Here is a 20,838-nt window from a genome sequence, read left to right as displayed (position 1 = left end):
GCGCCATCATGGTGGGCAGAGGGGCGTCCCGCGTACCGGAGCGGTGAGTGCGTCTCCCCTGTCTTCACGCAGCTCCGCGGCTTCCTCCTAGCCTGGGGCCTCCCGGGGGCTGCCTCGGGGCACTGCGGCGGCGTGCGGCCCGGTGCTGCCGGGAGCCGCGGGGCCCGACCGAGCCCTGACAGCGGCGGCGCTGCGTGGCCCATTATATTTAACGTATCGCAGCCCCCGGGCAGGGGGGAGCCATAGCTTAAAGCTTGGGGGGCGTCGCGGGGTGGGGGGTGAGGGTCCCCGGGCCTGGGGGTTTTGAGGGTCCCTGGGCCAGGGGGAGCGCGGGGCCGGTGCCTGGGTCAGCCGTTTAACGCCTCCGTGCTGCGGGGTTTAGGTGGACCGACTACGTCCCGCTGGGGAGGAGGATGCCGGGCACCCGCTTCATCGCCTTCAAGGTCCCCTGAAGAAGGTAAGCGCCCGCCGACACCCTGGGCCTGTTTGGGGGGAAAGCGGCTGCGGGAAAGCATTGCTTTGTGGAGAATCAAGGAGTGAATTCCTTCCAAAAAATGAGAACGAGTGTCAGTAGGTCACTTTGTTGTTTGTTTTGGTAAGTGGGTTATAACCTGGGGGAGAGAGGAGGACAGCGTGGTCACTGCTGTTTGAGCAGTCAGAGCGTGTGATGGGATCACGGTGGTGTTCACGCTGTGGGGGTGACCAGGAACGGTTTCTGGGGGCGTTGGCAGCTCTCTGGGTGCTGGCAGCACCGCCCGGGCACCCTGGATACAAGGAGGTCTGTCCAGGCCAGCTCTGTTAGGGCAGGAGGGGTGCTGCAGGCAGCCCCTGCCAGGACTGCCGGGTGCCCGGAGGCTACGCAGCCCGATGAACACAGTGCCAGAGCCGAGTTTCGGGAGCAGACTGTGAGGGTTGGTGTGGCGGTGCCACTGCCCGCCCGGCTGTGCCTGGAGGACCTTGTGGCTGTGTGCTGGGGCAAGCTCTGCCCCGGAGTGGTTTGAGCATAGCAGTTATGCCTAAAACAAACACTGTGGATCACGTCCATGGGGGTTGCGGAGCTCGTGATGGGGAGCAGTGCTGTTTGCTCACTTCCATTTGAGGTGCGAGCCTATTTTATAGCTTTCACCAAACAAAAACTTCAATTTCTGGGCATGTTTTTGTGCTGCGGTGTTTTGCCACAGTATGAAGTCTTCAGTGAGTCCTGGAAACCCTCAGCTGAACAGTCCCAAAGCAGTGAGGGCCTGAGTACGTTCTGATTTGGCTCGGTGTAACTTGTGTGTCAGTCTGCGTCTGCCTTTGCTCGCTGCCTCTGTCTTTCTCTTTGAAGGGATGATCTTTGGGAGGTTCTGGAGCATGAACCTCTTCCCACCAGTCGCAATGCACCGGAGTTTAATGTCTGCTCTTAAACATTATTTTCTCTCAGAGCTTTGATCAGAACCTTCATCCAGAGGAGAGATTTTCGCCTCGTGACCTCATTAAGAAAATCAAAGAGCAGAAGGAAGAACTGGGCCTGATCATTGACCTGACGTACACAACTCGCTACTACGGGCCAGAGGTCAGTCTCGGTTGTACCGTTGGGGAAATGAAGCTCTGTGTAAGCCCTGATGTTGCTGATAAAGTGGAAGATGTTTCTTGCAAGAAGATAACTTTTGAAGAGTATGAGGCACTCGAATCCTCTGGCAGGGGGATGAGGTGAAGCGTTGCAGGCCCTGATTACAACCAGCTTTGGCTTGTGGTATCAAACACGTGGATAATTGCTTGGAAGGGTGTTCCAGCCTCTGTGTGTGCTTCGTCTTCCCCAGGGAGGAAAGAGCAAAGGCATGAGAAATAAAGATGCAAACAGGCTGCTTGAGAATATTGGTACTATGTCAAGGGAGCGAAGCAGAAGTTTTCTTACCTAAAACTGCGTTGCTGCTCTTTTGGGCTTAGTCGAAAAGCTTGGCTTTTTCTGGCTTATGGTCTGTGGTTCTCTAATTGATAAGAATCCTTGTGCTTTTCCTGGAAATTATTGATTTTTCTTTCTCGTAGGAGCTCCCAGCCACACTCTGCTACTCAAAGATCTTGACAATGGGACACGAAATACCAAACAGGCACACCATTTTTCAATTCAAATGCGTTGTAAAAAAGTTTTTGAGAGACAATAAAGACAACGGTAAGTGTGGATTTCCCTTACGTTGCTGTTGTTGGGAAGGGCACTGCAGACTTGGAGGCCAGTGACGTTTTGATGAACAGCGTGAATTACTTTTCTTTCTCTTGGTATGTGAATGTCAAGGCAATAAGATCGGTTTGTTATGGTAAAGGAATTCATGCTGGCTCCCTGATAATTTGGCAGTGAGTCGAGCTTTAATTGAGTTTGAGACTCCATTTCTAGACTGGCTGTAAATACTGATCGCTTTTTGGTAGCGGTGTAAGCAGCAAGCTGTTAGTGCTCGGGAAATGTGGGATAGCTTTTTGTGGAGCTTTTAACTACATCTTCCCTGCGGTGAGCTGTGTGACCGTGCAGATGAGCTCACAGAATTAAATGAGTTAATGAGCTGAATCGGTGGTGCCAATTAGACATAAACATGGTGACGTTGTTGCGTGGTCATGTCTGTTTATTTATGCTGGTGTCACTGTTGGAGGGTGAATGGAAATGGGCTTGTTCTGGTGGGATTTTGGAGAAAGAGCACTTCAATATAACATGATTGTTGTGTGTTACAGATAAACTCATCGGAGTTCATTGCACGCATGGCTTAAACAGAACTGGCTACCTGGTTTGTAGGTGAGTTGTCCTTAGTCCAACTGAGTTAAGTGGTGGCATTGCCGGCTTCTTGTTGACTCCAGGAGGAAATAATGTTGCACCAGTAAAACAGGAGTCAAGTGATCTGTGTAATCCCAGGCTTGCAAGGATTTAAAGCTTTTCAGCTTCGAGAAGGTTGTTGTTAGGGGACACTTTCTACCCCCGATTTCAGCAGACCAAATGCTGATACTCCATTGCGGCATGTAAACAGAAGCTCTAAAAGCTTCCCAGTTACTCTTTCTTTTTGAGTCATCACTAACCTGTCAATGTTTCCCTAGTTAATTATCTAATTAGAGCTTTCTTGCTGATCTGTTCAGGTACCTCATTGACGTTGAAGGCATGGAGCCAAATACTGCAATAGAGTGTACGTATGTGTCTGTTCTTCTTGTTCGGATGCGAAATGTTTATCGTGGGCCTGTGGTTTTAGATGGCCAAAAGGTTTGGGCTAGCTCCAGGGAGGTAACTGTGTTTTAGCTCTGTGTGTGTGCGCGTGTTTTCCTGTCGTTTAGAATGGGAGCTAGAGGAGGGGAGGTGTTGGGGGTTCTTTGAGGTAATTGGAAAGAAGGAATGAAGCCTGTGGCCCGACTGCGGAGCTAACCAGGGTTGAGTGAACGTGGCGGGCACTGAGCGCAGGTCGGATAGTGCCGCACTGCAGCTCTGCCTGCCTGTCTGCCTTGTCACGGGCTGTCGTGCGAAGGGCGGTGCGCTGAGTGGAATCACACTGTGTGACCTGAGTGCAGAAGTGTTGGTTGAAGGGGTTAAAATCCTTCTAAAAGGGTTTGAGTGCTCTGCAGCCCCAAAGATGACTTGTACAGAGCGTTGTTGTAACTCAGACCTGTCTCTCTCCAGTGTTCAACAGGGCTCGAGGGCATCCTATAGAGAGAACCAACTATATCCAAGATCTTCAGAAGAGATCTGTAAAAAAGTAAGTCTTTTTGTGTGTGCATAGGCGAGTGTGTGTGCCCAGGGAGAGCTGCTGTCAACCAGCAGATGTTAAATGTGACGAGCTCCTAGGAAGGGAGGTAGAATGGGCCAGTGGGTGAGGAGGGAGGTGGGCAGTTGGGAGGCCTGGGTTTAAAGACCTCCACAGGCCTGCTGCCCTTCCTTTTTTCGGGGAGCAGTGATGCAAAGGGGTGGGTTTTTTAAGTGGAAAAGAGCTGTTGTGATCACTTGGTGAATGGTTTGTGGACACAGTTGAGACATACAGAATTCTTTTTAAGGAACTGTGGACTAAACAATTTGGGCTCGGGCCCCTTCAAAGAAAAAGCCGGTGATACGCTGAACACTAAAAAGCAGATGGCCAAACATCATCCGCATCATTCGAACCAATCCCCCTTAGCGGTGCCCAGGTAGGTTTTTGCTTCTTGCCTCTGCGCATGCCGTGCAGCTGAGCAGACGGAACAAAAAGAGCTGCTTTCTCACTTTTAAGAAACTTAAACTTGGATTTTTACAAGCTGCAGCTCACACGAGAGAGCGCCTGTTGCCTTGCCAGCTCTGCGGTGGGGGAAAAAAAACCTCCCTGAAACTTGGCTAGAGCCTCCTTATCAAAGTTGAAGTGTTCCCTGTGTCGACAGCAGCAAAGCTCTTTGCCTCTGAATAGCGCACTTGTGCCTGTAGACGCGGAATAACGTAACTGACGGTGTTGGTGCTGGTTCCCAGTGGGGCTGAAACGTTCTCAAGCTAAGAGGTTTCAGGGACAAGAGGACTTTGAATCGGGTGCCGAGTGAGGCAGCTCTTCCCTGAGAGTGAAGCTCTCTTTCTGTTCCTAGGCTCCTCCCGTCTCAGCAGGGATGGCAGGGGAACAGTGAATGCAGGTAAAGAGCTTCCTCTTGACCTTGGGCGCGTGTCCTAGATGGGAGATGACTTCTGGCAGCTCCTAGCTGTGGGGGAGCTCCGAAACCATCTCGGGAGCAGATGCGTGGTAGCCAGTGCCTGCTTCTGGCAGAGCAAGGGACTCGTTCAGCCCCGCTCTTCAGGGGCGTAGAAAATGTTTCCTGCTGAAAACTTCCCTTACTCTAAGAAATCAGCGTGTAGGAAATACGCTGCTAGCTGGGCGTTCTTCCTGGGTATCACATCATTCAGGCTGAAGGAAAAGGGACCAGGTGATCGCGGAGGGGCTGAGGGGATTCGCAACCAGCCCTTTCGGTCTCCACACACAGAGAGACTGAAGGGGCCGTGACTTCCCCTGGTACCGACTTCTGAATTTTTTTTTCCAGAAACTCCGGCAGCGCCAAGAAGAACCGTAGGCGAGGCGCCAAGGCGCAGGCACGACACCAGGAGCTGGCGCACGAGCACAGAGCGATGGAGCAAAGGCGACCGTGCAGTTTGGCAGCGAGGAACTGTTGGGTTTCGTTGCCCGCTAAGGAGCAGCGCAATGGACTGTGCTTCCCCCCGCAGAGCCCTTACCTCTGCCCACCCCAGGAAACACAAGCGGCCAGGAAACGCAGGCGCCGGCGTAGGAAACCCGTTGTGATGGCGTAGGGAATGTTGTATGCAACGAAAGCCCGTCCAGGGCTGCATCTTCACCCTGGAGGAGCTCCGAGATGGGTCTCTTGCCGCTTGAACGAGCGGCTTTGCTGTAACCTCCACCAGCAGTTGGGAACTGCAAATGCAGGTGTTCTTAATGTTAACACAGCTCTCTTTTTTTTTTTTTTTAAATTTTTTCTCATCCCACCCCTCCTTGGTACTTTTATAAATCTCACCGAAATTTTTTTAATCCTGTGTCCTACCGGAGTCATAGCTCCGCTCCTTGAGGGATGCGGAGAATAAACGTGGACCCAAACGGAGCTGGTATAATCCTAAAGAAACATCCTCAGGAGCATCCCTTTAACCTTCAACAAAAAGGGCTTTTTCTTGATTTCCTCAATACATAACAAGAAATAAGATTTGGCCTGAAACTAGATGATTTTTTTCTTTTTCTTTTCACCCACTTTTGCTGAAGTAAATTTCTGTGGTGCGTAAAGCTCGAGCCCCAGTTGTGGAGCAGTTATTTCCCCCTAGATGGGCATGACGAGCCCTGCAGGATCCGCACTTCGGCTCTCACCCGAGCGGAGGGTGGTTGGGCGGTGGACTCTAGCCTCGCGACCGGACCGTTTTGGGGTGAGAAAGGGTGTTTTCGGGCAGGGAAGGGCGCTGTGCAGCCGGGAAGGGCGCTGCCCCTTTAAGGTTCAGGGCCGGGCTGTGATGTCATGATGCCCGGCTTTCCGCTAAGGGAGAGGAAGCGGCTACTCGGCCGGGCGGAAGTGGGAGGTGGCTGCGGCGTGCCCGGATGTTGCGTTGGTTCTGATTGGCAGCTGAAAGCGAGGCGGGGCGGGGCTGTCGGCTTTTTCGGCAACAACCCGGAAGTGCTGAAGGAGAGGCGGCGGGTGGTGGCGCCGTCCCGGCGGCAGGTCAGGGCCCGGGCCCGGGCACTGGGGCTGGGAGGGGTCCTTTCCTCGCTTGAAGGGCCAGGGCATGGGGCAAGAGGCGGCTTGGGAGCTGGGAGCGCCGATCGGGGGGTCCCTTCTTCTCCTGGGGGGCCGGGCCGGGCGGGCTCCGGTTGGGGGGGGGGGGGGGGGGTGTCTCGTATCGAGGTTCCGTTCGTGGGGCTCCGGTCAGGGCGGCTCTGGCTGGGGGTATTTTTCCCCTTAGGAAGGGGAATCGGGCTTGGCGCTCCCCTTGCTCTGTTGTGGGAGGCTGGGAGCCCGTGGGGGCTTTGGTTGGGGGATCCTCTGCTCTTTTTTTAGAAGGGAAGGGCAGGGGGAGGCTGTTCTGGGAGGGACTGGCAGTGCTGGGGGGCTCCCCTGCTCTCCCTTGCAGGGGAAGGGCTGTGGGACTTCTGGAGGGCTCTGATGTGTGTGTGGGGGTGTCTTCCTTTCTCTTGGTGGGCAATGGCTGTAGTTGAGGGGCTAGCAGCTCGGGGGGGTGTGGCGGTTTGGGCACTTTCTTTATCTTGAGGGGTGCTGTGGGAATTAGAGGGGAAGCTCTGGGTTGGGGGCACCGGGAGTTACGGCGTGTGAGTGGTATCTGTTCTTTCTTGGGGGAGAAGGACTGTGGAACTTGGTAGGGGGGCTTTGATTTGGGGAGGTGACTGAGAGCTCTGGTTTGGAGGAGCAACTGAACAGCCCCCCTTCCCGGTGGAAGCACCAGTGAGGAGGAGAAGCTGAAGCTCGCTCTGAGCTGTGGCTCTGTCACACCCCATAAGTGAGTGCTTTGCCACCGTGGCCTCTGGCAGGAACGAATCCCACAGCCCTTCTTTAGGGTAAGAGGCCTGTGGAGGCCCCTCCAGGATGCAGGCTGAGAAACATGGGCCTGCCTGCCTTAAAAAGGGGCTTCTGCTCCGAGGTAACCCCAGAAAGGCCACTTGGGATCCTCAGGTGGTGCTTAGCTCAGCTTGGGACCCTTCCCCTGTTTAGGAAGGAGCCGCAGTAAATCGTGATGTCGTGCGTGTGGCAGTCGCGTTGCTGGAAGGCTTGCGAGGCGCTCTGGATTCAGCGCTGTGATTTCATAGGGAGTTTAACCTTTTCGCCGGTCTGAGGTGGCTTTTCCAGGAGAAAACCGCTTTTGGCGTAGGGGGAAGAGCATGGCGGAGAGTTTCGGGGCTCGCTGCCCCTCAAACAGTCTCGGCGCTTCCTCCGCTTTGAATTTTTATCAGCTTGTGCCGTGAGGCTGTGGGTGAGAAGGGGTTTGTCGGAGCCAAGCGGGAGGCAGACACGCGGATCAGGTCGAGGTGCATTCCTGGGGTGACAGGCGTGCCTCCCGCCGCACGGGGGAGAGAGGGATCGCAACTGTGCCCGGGGAAAGAGCAATTTGGGATCAAGCTTGTTGGGTAAGGACAGATCTGCTGAGCAGCAGCGGCTGGGAGGATGGCCTTCAGCTCCGTCCTCTTCTCACTGCTGTGTAAGCAAAACGGTGGACGCTGCAGGGTTGAAACACCGTGTAAAGCGGCTTCTGCTCGAGTCTGAATGAAACTTTTTGGCCATCTCTCACCCCGAACTAGTGACCGGCACTAGTTTTGTTGTGTGGAGAGACAACTGGGAAGGAAGCGCTACTTTGGGTAGGATTTGGATGGGTCAAACCCTAGCTTGAAATCAATTAACCAAGGACTGATCTTGAATTTGTGGCTGCCTTTCAGGTCATAAAGATAAATATGCAAGCGCTGTGCCCAAAAAGACTGGGCTTCTCCCACATTCCTCCCTCTGGACCTAGCTTGGCCCATGTATTAAACGCTTTTCTGCTGAGGGGGGGTGATTTCTATCAAGGAAAGAGAGTCCTGAGGAAACCGGATGAGTTACCTGGTTTACGCTGGTTTTGATGCGCTTGACTTTCCTCCTACCACAGAGTTCGTCAGCCTCGCGGCAGCTTTGATGTGTGTCGTTATGCCCGACCACGCCGACGTCAGCCTCCCACCGGAGGAGCGAGTACGAAGACTGATCCAGGTGGGAAGCGCCGTGGAAGTGAACGAGGACATCCCACCGCGACGCTACTACCGCTCCGGCGTGGAAATCCTCCGCATGGCAACCATTTACTCGGAGGAAGGCAATATCGAGCATGCCTTTATTTTGTACAACAAATATATCACGTAAGAGCAGCGTTGCTTTGTTTGCAAGTAACCTGTGTCGATACAAGGGGTTGTGGGTTTGGCATTGCGTATTTTGAGCGTGTCTGAACACTGAGGCCTTGCTGAGCTGGAAGAACTGGGTTCTGTCCAGAGCTCTGCTCCTTTTGAATTTTGGTTCCCACAGAGGTGAGGATACAGCTGGTTAGACTGACCAGGAGATGTTGTAAAGATGTGAGGCACAAACCCACAAATGCCGCTCCCTGCTTTGCAGGAGGTTTGTAAAAGTTCCCTTTGAAACCGGGCTGATCTTGTATTCTTCTGTCCCTCTGCTAGTGGAGACTCCTGTCAGCAGGAGGGGAGGTTTTGGCTCCCTGTATGTCGGAGCTTCCCGGTGTTTTATCACCGCAGACTGGCTAGATTGGCCTCGATTGTCGCTCCGTTGGCCGTGACGTCGTATGGATTGGCAAGGATCTGTGGTCAAGTATCTCAGTATCGGGTATCTACCTGGAAAGGATCTAGGCTGGTCGGTGCTTTCTCTAACAAACCGCCTTTGGAGGAGAAGGCTGCTTTACACTTAAGTTACTACAGCCTTGCACAGCAGGCAGCGAGTTCCTCCTTCATGTACAGGGACTGATTGTAGGTTTAGTTTTACATCTCGGAAAGAATATAATCTACCCCCTCCAAACACACACGCATATACCCAAGTCCTTCTCAGGAGGGACGTGGGGAAGAGTTCTGGGTCCAAAGAACCTGATCCCAATCAACTGGTGAGTTTCTCGGGTACTGAGCACCCTTCTGGAAAGCCCCAGATCGTATGTTGGGTCTGAAACCCCACTGCCGTGCCTGCCGAGCCGGAGCGTACACCATGCTAACGCGGTGACGTGGTGTCAGGTCTGGATGGTGTCTGAGCAGCCCGGAGTATGAGCGGAGCAAACGTGTGCCTCTCTGTGGCTGTGCCTGTCGGTGTTTAAAGGGCTGAAAACTGCGATTCTCAGAAAATACCCCAATGGCACGGAGTGTCCTGTTCCTGTAGGTTTTTTGGCTGCGAGCCTGTCCCTCCCGCTTTCGCCCAGTGCCACTCTGGTGTGGTCTCTGCTGTGCCCACGCTACCCGCTTATCCAGAATGTGGTTGGCATCTCCGTGGGTGTTTTCTCTCCCTGCCCCCATGTGCAGGGTTCCTGCCCCTTAAATCCAACGCATTTTTTTCTGATTAGCTTTTCTTCCCGCCTTGCACTTCCTGAGCTTTTATGGGCATTGTAGCAAGTGCCCTGGGAGGCTGCACAGGGAGCTGGGAAGTGTAAAAACCCTCAGGAAGGTTTCCAGGCTGGCTACGTAGCCGGGGCCAAAGGAGAAACTCTAACTAAACAAATGAACTAAAAGCACCTTTGCTGTTTCATTATAGCAATGATAGGTGCTGGCGTGTTTTCCCTCCAGCGGCTTTCAAATGCTCGTGGCATTTACGTTAGCTGGACTGCTGGGCTGCCAGGAAAGTGAAAAAACCTTCCCTTGGTGTGGTTTCTCCAGCGCTGATGAATATGAGCTGTTGCCCTGGACTGTCCAAAGATATGAACTTAATGTCACAGTCTCTTTTCTTTACATGAAGATGTAAAGCTGTAGCTCAAGCAGTAGGCTTGATGTAGGGTTTTCTGGATGTCCTTCCCCAAGGGGCATGATCCAGAAGGCAAGAGCGGGACACTGGTAATTGGAGCCTCTCACAGGACTTGCTCTGCAGTCCTGTGAAAAGTCTCCCCTTTCTAGAAACAGGACCGGAATTCGTCCCCCAGTGCATCAGCCCACATCTGCAGTCAGTGCTGTGGCTGTCCTTTCTCAGAGCCCAGCTCCCTGCCGGAGTGTATGGCCTGGTGCAGGCACTTTCCGCATCAAGCTGCGCCTTTGGGAAGGGGAGGTCTCCAGCCCTGAGAAGTACGTGAGGGGCTCTTAGCTTGGTGTGTTTGGTGGGAGCGAGCGCATCGTCCTTGGGAGCGAGGTGTGGTCGGTGTGGCTTTAGGAAGCTGGATTTCTCTTTATTTCCCTATACAGCGCTCCCCAAGGCTGATCTCAAGGCCTGAATTACCCGCTGAGATCTGTGTTGTGGCGCCTGATTTGGAGAGCCATCGGTTTTGAGACAATCTCGTCTAGACGTGGGGTAATCTCAAGACAGATCTACACTGAGATTCCCAGTGATGCAGCCAGTGTCCTGCTTGGCCTCCGGCCACCCGCTCGATCTCGTGCGGGTCGTTTGGCTGCACAGCACCTCTCTTTCCCGTGCGGAAACGAAGCTTGTTGCCCAGCCCTCATGGGGGGCAGGAGGGCGGCACGGCTTTCTCTAAGAATAACCAGGCTGGACTTTTAACACGTGTGTCTTGTCACCTTGTAAGACATCTGCTTGCTTGTCGTCTTGAACAGCTGCTTCTGCGTTGATCTGAGTGGATGTTTTCCTTGAATCGCCATCAGGCACACTAGGTTTGATTTTGCTAGAGCCAAATAAGAAAGAAAAAAAAAAAAAAGACATGGATTTTCTGTGGTGTTTGGGCTCCTGGTTTGCCTGCGTGGCTGTGAGCTGCTAGGATTGGCTCCAGGGGGTTGTGTGGGGTGTTGCAAGGGACTCGAGAGACGCCGGCTTGGCATGCATGCTGTAGCAGCGCTTAAAAATAGCCTGTGATCTGGCTGCTCGGTGCCAAACAGCTGCTGCTCATAGTGGACTTGGGAGCAGGCGGAGGTTTGAACAAGCCCAAAACTCCTGGCGTTTCAGTCTTGCCAAGCCTCAGCTGGGCTGTCGATAGGAAATGTGAACCGTTCCTGCCCTTCCCCTGCCTCCATCCCCAGCCTGCCACTGCCTGGTCTTGCCCCAGAGTTTCCTCTGGCTGCCTGAGTCCTCCTCTCATACTGCTGCCCACTTTTTTTTCCCCCCTTCCTGACTTGGGAAACCCAGCTGTCTCTGCTGGTTTTTCCGTCCTCCCCAGGCCAGCATCTGCTCTTAATCCTTCTTAATTAATCCCTTCCATTTTAATCTGCTAGCTCTTGGCAATGATCGCAGCCTTGTTTTGTCTCCTCGACACAGTGACCTACTTCACAACCACCAGCCGGGAGCAGGGACCTTGCTGGGCGTTTTGGATGGAGCGACGGCTTCTCCGTGGCTCCGGGCTGTGACGTGGTTATGCTGATCCTGTGGTCTCTGGCGAGAGCATCCTCACGCTCTCCGTGGCAACCAGGAGCGTTCAGGGTTGCAAAAAGTCCTTCCTTTTCCTAGAGGACTGAGGTTTTGAAGCAGCTGGGTTCATTTACTGCACACGCAGAGGTTTCTCAGCATGAAGAGCATTCTCACTCTGCCCCCCCTGAGTTTTTCCTCCTTGGTTGGTTTGTGCTGGTCCCTGGGGCACAGTCTAGTCCTCGCTACCCTTATTCGTTGTGCCTGGGCACGAGGCTGCTCTCTAAAGGAGTTGGAGAGCATCCTCCTTCGGATGCTGAAGCGGTGTAGCAAAGAGCCATGAAGGAGGGCAGGGTTTTTTGCGTTATGCCCACAGGCTGTGTGGACGCTCTGAGCAAGCACAGCTCCACTTGCAGGAGACAAGGACCCAGCTAAGCTTGCCCTGAGCTCACTCTGAGCACGCGGTCAGCAAGTGTGCCGCTGGGGACTTGTTCACAGAGATAATTCAGGGATGCCTCAATCCTGGGGAGCCTCATAGAGCTGAGCCAGAGTGAATCACCCCATGTTTGCGGGCTCTTTTTCCTTGTTCTGGTGCTTGCAGTACTCCTTCTCTGCGTCTTCACGACTGTGTCCTGCAGAGGAGAAAAGAGTTATCCCGTTTGTAGAGAAGCCAAAGATGAGCCTGTTCGTAGTCGTGCTGGGAGCGGGGTGATGTTGAGCTCAGTCTTGATTTCCCTCCCAGAAGTCTGCACAGAAATAGCCCTGCTGCCTGAAATATTGCCCTCACCTTCTGGGCTGGTCGGGCCACAGAGCCAAAAGGCTCCTGATGCAGCAGCTGGGGATGCTGTGAACTTGTTTTTAGCTTACCTGCAAGTTTTCTCTTTTCAAGGTCTGAGTTAATTTCCCCATCTCTTGCACAAACCGCTTGTTCCCCCATACAGAAGGACGGTGTGAGCACTGAGTCAGCTGAATCCTTGAGCTTGTGTGTAATCCCCTTGGATGCTCGCAGAGGTGTAGGCAGGTGCCCAGGGACCTTCCTGAATCGCTGCCAGTGTCCTTGCTGTTTTAGACCAGTTTATTAATGTTTCTGTTCAAAACAAATGTATTTATCCCTGAGGATCATCTCCAAAGTCCAGCTGGAAGAAAAATCTCCTGTGTGAGGTGTTCCCCCGGGACTGAGCGAGATCTCCTGTATGCCATGAAGAGCTCAGAAGGCCGTTATATGGTGGAGGGTTTCCTGCAGAAAGGCAGACGACTGTCCTGATTGTGGGGAACACAGGGCTCAGGAAGCTGGCGAGGCAAGGGGACAGTGCTGGAGGGGAATGATCTGTACGCCCAAAATGCCACTTACTGTCTTGTGTTTGTCCCTTTCTGCTGTGATTCAGAAATGCAGTTTCTCTCCTGCGTTTACAGGCTCTTCATTGAGAAGCTGCCGCAGCACCGTGATTACAAAACTGCTGTCATACCCGAAAAGAGGGAGACAGTGAAAGTAAGTAGTAACATTAGCAAGTCTTTAACGGCTGCTCTCGGAAATGTTTTGGGATCATCGACCTTGGGTTTTCATGGCTCTGGGATGAGTGATCCACACAAACGCTGAGAAGCCTTGGCTTGACCAGGCAGTCCTGACGCCTTGGGAGTTGTGGTCTGGGGGGTTCTTACCCCGTTGTACTTGCGCTGGGCTGGCTGTCCTTGTCCAGTTTACTTTCTGTTGAGCTCTGGGGTGTCCTTTTTTCCTGTTAAACTCCCTGCTTTTTAAAGACCACGTGGCTTTTCCATGCATGGTGGCTGGATGCTCAATGTGGTGGTCCTCAAGGGATTTGCCGGAGGATCTGTGGAGATTGCTCACAGCCACAGGAACCTACGGATCCTCTGCTCAGCATTGACCAGAAGAGCAAAGGACAACGCTGCCTAAGCTCTTGCTAGTGTAGTTGGCGGGGCTGTCTGTGCCACTCGGCTACAGCGTGCCTGTCTGCAGCCTGCCAGCCTGTCCGCACGCGGTGGTGGAGCTGCTCGGCCCTTCCTGCCTCGTGAACAAGGTTTATAATCTCTGGGTGCTACATGTCCGTTGGTTCTTGCATCTGTTCAGGTCTTGTTTTTCTTGCCTTGGGGCTATCACACACTTATGACTGTGTTTCCTCCCTTCAGAAACTGAAAGAAGTAGCCTTCCCCAGAGCTGAAGAGCTCAAGGAGGAGCTATTAAAGAGGTACGCCAAGGACTATGCTAAGTACAAGGAGCAGAAGGTGAGTGAGAGGAGACTGGAGGCCTGTGCTCCCCAGGAGACCCTCAGCTACAAAGGGTTTGGAAGAGGGCAGGTCTCCAGGGCTCCCTGGGTGCTCTGAAATGTAAAGTCTGGGCAGCCCCAGCTTGCAGGGTCTAGCCTTGTCACCTGCAGCGCAGGGCTGTCCCGATCGTGTCTCTGCTGCCGTTATGTAGGTGAATCTGTCATAGATATCCCTCCATCTCTTTTCATTGTGCATCCTGGAGGCAGGCTGAGCTGGGACTGTTTGGTTGGGTTTTTTTTCTCTTTGTCCCAGCATGAGGCTAGGTCTTATGATCCAGAAACTCAGCAGGCGGCTGGTAACAGCGTGGGCGAGGATCTGGGGTTCTGTGGGCAAAGCAGAACACTCTGCAGTCAGTTTTGCTGCGGACAAGTGCGATTTTAGAGATAGGACAGAGGGAAATCAACCTGGAATTATATTTCTGTGGAAGAGGGAGGGTAAGGCAGCAGTTTTACTGCCCTGGTCTAGCTGGCCCTCCTGATGGAAGTGCAGGTCTCTGTTTTGCAAGCTGAAGCTTCCTTGCAGGGAGTGCTGTTTGCTGGTTACCTTTTGCAGACCCTTTAGAAGTAGTCTGGGATTGCTGAGGGCCTGCAGTGCCTAGGGTTCGTATTCTGCCTCGGGCTAGTGTTCCCCTGTGTGCTGATGTCCCGTGGCGTATTTCTCCTTGCAGAAGGAGGAGGAAGAGGAATTTGCACGCAATTTGGCTTTGCAGCAGCAGCTGGAAGAGGAGAGAAATCGGGTAGCCCTGATGAAGCAGCAGCAGGCAGAGCAAGAGCAGTTTCATGCCTTCGAGGAGATGATTCGACGACAGGAGCTGGAGAAGGAACGTCTAAGGATAGTGCAGGAATTTGGAAAGCCAGAGCCGAGTCCCGAGTCTCTGGACGGGCCCCTCGTCCCTGGTGTGGAAAAGCCCCCGACTGATTTAATCCCAAAGGTTCCTGTCTCTCCAGTTCGCCCTACAAGTCCGTCAGCGGGGACTGTCTCATCCAAACCTCCTGTTGTGGACAGATCTTTGAAACCTAGTGCTTTGGGGAGCACGGAAAACAGTTAGTACCTCTGAGTGCACCCTTCTCCCTTGCTGGGGCTGAGCCAAACATGGCCGAGGAGCTGATTTGTCTGGGAGGCTCTTGGAAGTATCTGATCGTGGCTCCATCCCTTCTGGGGATTTGGCCTTCCAAGTCACTGGATGTTCTCCCCGTTGTCCAGTAAGGGTTTGCAGGACTGGGGAGAACTGTCTCCTCTTGGGAATCACCCCCCCCCACACTTCTCCAGCCGAGTCTCTCTGTTGATCTGGAGTCTGCAGCCTATTTGGCTTTCCTAGATCCAAATATTGTTGGCGATCGGCGTTTAGTTCGTGGCTAGGCTGACCGAATTCTCCTCTTCTGCCAAATATGGCTCCAAAATACTGATTCAGACACTTCCAAACGACTGGTTCTTGACCAGTGACAGATCTTACTTCAAATGACATTTTGTAAGTGTTTTGTGGTTTCCTTTTTGTTAACAAAATACTTGGGTTTTGACACACTGCTGAAGGTCTCTTTCTCCCTCCGTGTCCCTGTTCTGAAAGAGGTAGTGAGTGTCCTTTATGAAGTGTCACAGTGACTTCATTTATCTGTGACTGCTGCTGTAAGGGTAGACATTAGAGCAGTTAATGTTTCCAGGCTGAATTTTCTCAGTCTAGTCCCTTCAGCTACTGACCTGAGGGACCATTTCTCCGGCGTCCCCGACTGTCATTGCTCATTGTGCTCCCATTCTCCCCACAGATGCAAGTATGGATGTCCTTCGCCAGGTCATTGTCCCTAGGGAGCTCTGCCAGAAGTTCCTCCAGCTGGCTGATGCCAACACGATCCGGGGTGTGGAGACATGTGGGATCCTCTGCGGTAAGCTGGTAAGGTGATAATCCTAATGAAGACCCTGGAAGTGGCGCAGGGGTCTTTTGTCAAGGTGCAATAGCTTTGAAAATGGCTAGAGGACTGTGATTTTTGCCACGGAAGGCTGTAGTGCAGTTTCACTGATGACTAGGCTTTCACGTGAGCGTTAGGGATGATCTGCCTCTCCTTTTCTTCCCTTTTATGTTAGGATTTCCTCACACTGAATGAGGTCCTGGCCACCAAGTCCCTATGGGTATTCAGCTTCCCCTCTCCCGTTGAATACCCTCTGCTGGGTACCTGCTTCAAGCGCTCCCGTGTTGCCGGTGACAGGCAGCTCCGGTGACACGTCCTTTTGGTACCAGCAGGACTGAGGTGTCCCAGCTGTGAACTAGGACCCTCACCCAGAAAAGGCTGTGCAAACACCGACTGGAGACAGTTAGTTCTCCCCCAAAGAGTTTTCGTGCACAGGTTTCTATTGGCAGCTCTAGCCTATCTCCCCTGAGTCACTTGGGGCTCCTTTGCTTGCAGAAGTTTGCTTTGAAATGAAGTTGTTTGATGTAGCAACTTTCTGCGATCCAGCTGCTTCCAGATACTTGGTGATTATTTAACTACGAGGCGTCATCTCCTAGTGAGTGGAGAGATTCGCTTTGGTGGGTGTCCAGGACTTCTCTGAGCTCTTGTGGGTGCTCTGCATGGCAGGGAAAATGAAATAGAAAGCCGTGGGTCGTGCTCAGACTCAGAAAATCCTGCGACTCCTTTGTCAGTAACTTGCAGTTACCATTTCTGGGACCTGTGAATGGATGGTAGATGCATCCGTGTGCTTGTTTCCAGACCTGCTGTTCCCCTGGCTGGGCTCCTGAGTGCTGAATGCAGAAGTACTGCGTTCCTAAAGCTTAGGAAATTACCTTTGCACCAGTGGGTGACAGCGGTGTTTCCTGCTTGGGGGGTGGCCGGTGGGTAACAGCCCCCCTGTGCTGCCTTGCAGATGAGGAACGAGTTCACGATAACCCACGTCATCGTTCCCAAGCAGTACGGAGGCCCCGATTATTGCAACACGGAGAATGAGGAGGAGCTCTTCGTGATCCAGGATCAGCACGGCCTTGTTACGCTAGGCTGGATCCATGTGAGTGTCTCGTTCCTGTTTCACTTCCCGACTGGCCTTGCATTCAGCCGGGAGGGAGAGGGCTGCATGGAGCAGGGTTGGCGGAGGAGAATTTACTGGAGGAGATGGCATGGAGCAGGCAGCATCCTCTGGTTGGATTTCTCCCTCTGGTGCAGTCTCAGTCACTACTCACACTGCTGGAGAAATCCAGATCTGTTTTAAGTTTAGGTCCTTTCCTAAAGCATCGGGCCCTTTGAAATTGGGATATTGGGCAGGAAGCTCATGTTTCATCCAGCTAAAAGCTGACTCCAGAGGCACTGTCGGGGCATCCCGAGCTCCTGCTGTCAGCGCAGGGCCTCTCCCGTGATGTGACCCCGTAGCAGCGCTGCTTGTCGCAGACAGCTGTGTGCTGCTCTGCCGTGGGATGTGCCAGTTCCAGATTCCTCCGCTGGCTTCAGCGCTGCCCTGCCGCCTGTCCCCGCGGAGCCTTTGGCAGTCGGATCGGTGCCAAGCAAAATGTTTGGTGCTGCTGAGTAATCTCTCGAAAGCAGCAGCTGCCTCGCAGGCTCTGACAAATAAATGCCTGCTGCGTGCGCCTGATATGTGCGGGGTGTCTGCTTTTGGTGTTAACTCTTCAGCGACGGCCCTGTGACATCCAGGGCCCCTCAAGAATCCCTTTGACCTTTCTGCTGGTCTTGGCAACAAAAACCTAACAAGCAAAAGGGGAAAGACCTTTCAGCACGAGTTAGGCTGTGAAATCTAGCTGTCAGCCGGAGCTGGGTAAGGTGGTGGTTGTCTGTGATCATACAACCCTTGGCCATCTTGGTGGAACGTGGTATCTTGAAGTGCCGTGGCAGTACGTTACGTGCCTGGTGACGCTGTGCCCCAGGGGTACTTCAGAAATGTGTGAAGTGCCCTGCAGGGAGGCGTGCAGGAAAGCAAGGACAGCGTTGTGCCTTGAAGTGTGACTTTCCGTGGGTTACGGCCAGAAATGTAGAGCTCCTCTATACTTTTTTCCAAATGGAAAAGAGGAGCAGATGTTTTGGAACAATCCAAAACCATTTTCAGTGTGCAAGCGTGTCCTCTGTGCCATCCGAGGAGCTATGTCTCTTCCCTGTTACAACCTTCTCTTGGCAGACGCCGTCCCTTTGGACTAGTTCTCCAACCGTGCTGTAACATCCTCGCTTTTATGTTGCCCTGTGTTTCAGACTCACCCCACGCAGACAGCCTTCCTCTCCAGCGTCGACCTGCACACGCACTGCTCCTACCAGATGATGTTGCCAGAGTCCATTGCTATTGTGTGTTCTCCGAAATACCAGGAGTAAGTAGGGATGTGGGGTAGGGAAGGCCTTTGCCTGTGCTGCCCAACCAAAAGGTTGGGCAGGAGGTCTAGCCTCTTCAGAAGGTATTGAAGGGCTGCTTACCACGACCCTTCCTCTATCGGATTCCTGGTGTGGGAATAAAATCTCAAGTCACGCAATGAAAGTTTTACCAAAAGAGGCTGGAAGAGCATGCGTGATTTGACAGCTCTTCTGAGCTGGTTCGGGGTGGGGGGGGTCGTATCTGGGCTGTGGTTGCCCACCCATGAAAGGAGAGCGGGCTGCAGCCGCAGGGCTGGGGAGAGGAGTGTCCTGGGCAGAGGAGCGTCCCACAGCACACAGCTCTGCTCTTGCTCGAGATGAGCAGACTCAAGCGTGCTCCTTGAGACGCAGAAGGAGGTGCTTCTATTTGCAGAGGCTTGAGCTACACAGAGCTCGTGTTTATTTGCTCTAGGACGGGGTTTTTCAAGCTGACGGAGCATGGCCTGGAGGAGATCTCTTCCTGCCGGCAGAAAGGATTCCATCCGCACTCCAAAGACCCTCCTCTCTTCACTGTAAGTCACCCCACGAGGCAGCGGGGGCTGTAGGACCGTGGGTCTGCATATTGGACACTTCACTTGAATTTATATCTGTGTTGAGGTGCTAGGCTGTGACCCAGGACAGGAGGGTCAGCCTGGCAGGGGCTTGTCTCTTCCTAGAGTTGAGTTGCAAAAGCTTTCTAACTTGTTAGTATGTGTTGGAGGTGCGATGCAGAGCACTTCTCTGCAGAAACAGGTCAAAGCGGCGGCAAAGGCTTGTATTGGAGAGAGAGATTTGTATTTGTGTCCTGCCCTGGTCTCTGTGTGGCACCGGGCAGGGCACTAGTTCCTGGTCCGAGAGGGCTGGTCTGCGAAGGACGCTGGGTGCAGGTTGTGTCAGGAGGCAGAGGAGACTCACCCGAGCTGTGGGAACATCTGAATAACCCCCTGTCCTCTCTTTCTCTTCCCCTCTCTTCCAGACCTGCAATCACGTGTCAGTAGTCGAGAGAGACGTGGTCCTGATGGATCTCCGATAGGCCTCTTGCCTTAACCGTTTACAGAAAACCATCTACCTTCCTTCTAGGCCTCGGGATTTTTTTTTTTTCCTCCTGTAGCAGATGATTTCTACCGTGTAGTGATCCTTCCCCTTCCTCCCCCAATAACCACGGTGAAATCGGTACCCTGACCTCAGTGGGAGCACGTGAAACCTCAGTGCCTGGCTTTGGGCTGGCAAAGTGGTGCTGAGGTTCAAGGTGTGGGGAAAAGCTAACTGGAAACTCAGACAGAAGCTAACACTGAAACAATTGTTTAATACTCTACGGCTTGAACAGCTTCTTGGGGGAGTTCCCCATGATTTGCTGCAACCATGAGGGGTGGAAACCTCTTCAAGTGCTTTCCAAAGTGGGACTTGCCCAAGTTAACCCATGGTTTGTTTTGCCCTCTCTCTGGGTTGCTGTGGTCTCAGTGCAGCTGGCTGGAGTAGATAAGTCTTTGCTATAGTTTAAGATTAAACCTTCCTAACCGCTCTCACCCCATGCAAGAGCTTATTTTCGCTGAGCCAGAGCGAATCCTGCTGGCTGGTACTCAGATCTTTGCCTGGTGAGGTAAGAAGGGGCCCAACCTCCTTTGGGAACCCCTATTTCAGCGTTTCAGGGGAGAAGGTGCCTGGATGCGGCACTGCTTTGCACAAGCCGCTTCATTCCAGCGGTGGTGAGGAGTGTCTGGTTCATTGATTCTTTTTCCTGGATGGGGGATTCGCTCCAGCGACTGGGCTGCCCGGCGAGGGCTTGGGTTCGGCGCTTTGCTGGTGTTACCGTAGCGGAGGCTGTCGGTCTTTTGGCTGCGGTGCTGTCGTGTGAAGGCTCTGCAAGGCCATCGCCTCTCTGAGACGGGTCTCCAGCAGCTTTTGCCAATTTGATCCTCAAAGATCACCGCGCCCGATTTGCCTCTGCGCTTCTCAAAGCAGTATGAAGTCTGTCCTTGCCAAAAACCAGCGCTCCGTGACATCGCCGTTATGCGGTACACCAGCCGGGGACCTCCTCCGAATTGCTTTCGTCAGATGCCAAGCAGCGATTTTTTTTCCCTTCCCTGCGCTATCCGCGCTGAGCCTCCGCCCTCGCTTCTCCCGGCGTTGAGAGGGAAGAAGCAGTATTGAAAGGTGGAAGGCATCTGGCCTCAAAGGGCTGAGCGTGATCCACCACAGCTCCACATCCTCTGGTAGGACGCTCTGATGCTCAGCACATGGCTGTGCGGGGAGGGAAAGAAGGCTGGAGTTGCCTTCCCACCTGGCATGCATACATACATGTTCTATATGTCATGTCCTTGTACTTCTACATGCAAAATTCGTTGGTGTACAGTTTTAACACAAGATGGATTGTATTATCTTGGCTGGGTTTCTTTTGCCACTTGTTTTCTTTGAGCTAACTCAGGGGTTGGAGGGGTCCGGCGTGGCTGAGAGCGGGGAGGGAATGGATTTATTTAGGGGTTGTGTTTATTTGCAACAACCACCTCCTTGGCTCCTGCGTGACAAACTGCTGCTGCCATCGTTTTTGCAGTCGGTTTTGGAAACAGGCTACCCCCGGCAGTGGGAGGGAAGCAAGGGGACTTCAGGGCATCTGTGGGAACTAACTTTCAGATCTAATTTCTTTAAACCACGCTCAGGGCTGGGTTTTGCAGCCTCGCTGTAGGGGTGTTCATCCCACAGCTCTACGCAGGAAGGGAACAGTCTGCTCTTCACCCTGATCGCTCCCCCAGAGCACTGCAGGGACACGAGGGGTGAAAGC

General features: G+C 53.2%; 2 protein-coding genes across 2 annotated transcripts; both read left to right on the top strand.

The window, feature by feature from the left end:
* Positions 1-5,747, top strand: DUSP11 (dual specificity phosphatase 11). Its single transcript, XM_050910164.1, is given in 9 exon segments — positions 1-43; positions 383-457; positions 1,426-1,555; positions 2,029-2,152; positions 2,701-2,761; positions 3,097-3,143; positions 3,629-3,704; positions 4,000-4,128; positions 4,996-5,747. Coding segments are annotated over 9 exon segments (942 nt in total). The 5' UTR covers positions 1-8; the 3' UTR covers positions 5,261-5,747.
* Positions 5,748-6,155: 408 nt separating this feature from the next.
* STAMBP (STAM binding protein) lies at positions 6,156-20,442 on the top strand. The gene is made up of 10 exons (XM_050910158.1): positions 6,156-6,168; positions 8,099-8,339; positions 12,880-12,955; positions 13,612-13,707; positions 14,417-14,792; positions 15,510-15,634; positions 16,603-16,740; positions 17,928-18,040; positions 18,493-18,592; positions 19,036-20,442. Exons 2-10 carry the CDS (start codon positions 8,125-8,127, stop codon positions 19,090-19,092), a joined length of 1,296 nt encoding a protein of 431 aa, XP_050766115.1. The 5' UTR covers positions 6,156-6,168; positions 8,099-8,124; the 3' UTR covers positions 19,093-20,442.
* The last annotated feature ends 396 nt before the right edge of the window (positions 20,443-20,838 follow it).

This window comes from Gymnogyps californianus, chromosome 23, assembly GCF_018139145.2.
Source record: "Gymnogyps californianus isolate 813 chromosome 23, ASM1813914v2, whole genome shotgun sequence".
Classification (NCBI taxonomy): domain Eukaryota; kingdom Metazoa; phylum Chordata; class Aves; order Accipitriformes; family Cathartidae; genus Gymnogyps; species Gymnogyps californianus.
Note: the sequence above shows the minus strand (reverse complement) of the source record. Positions and strands in the feature narration are given on the sequence as shown.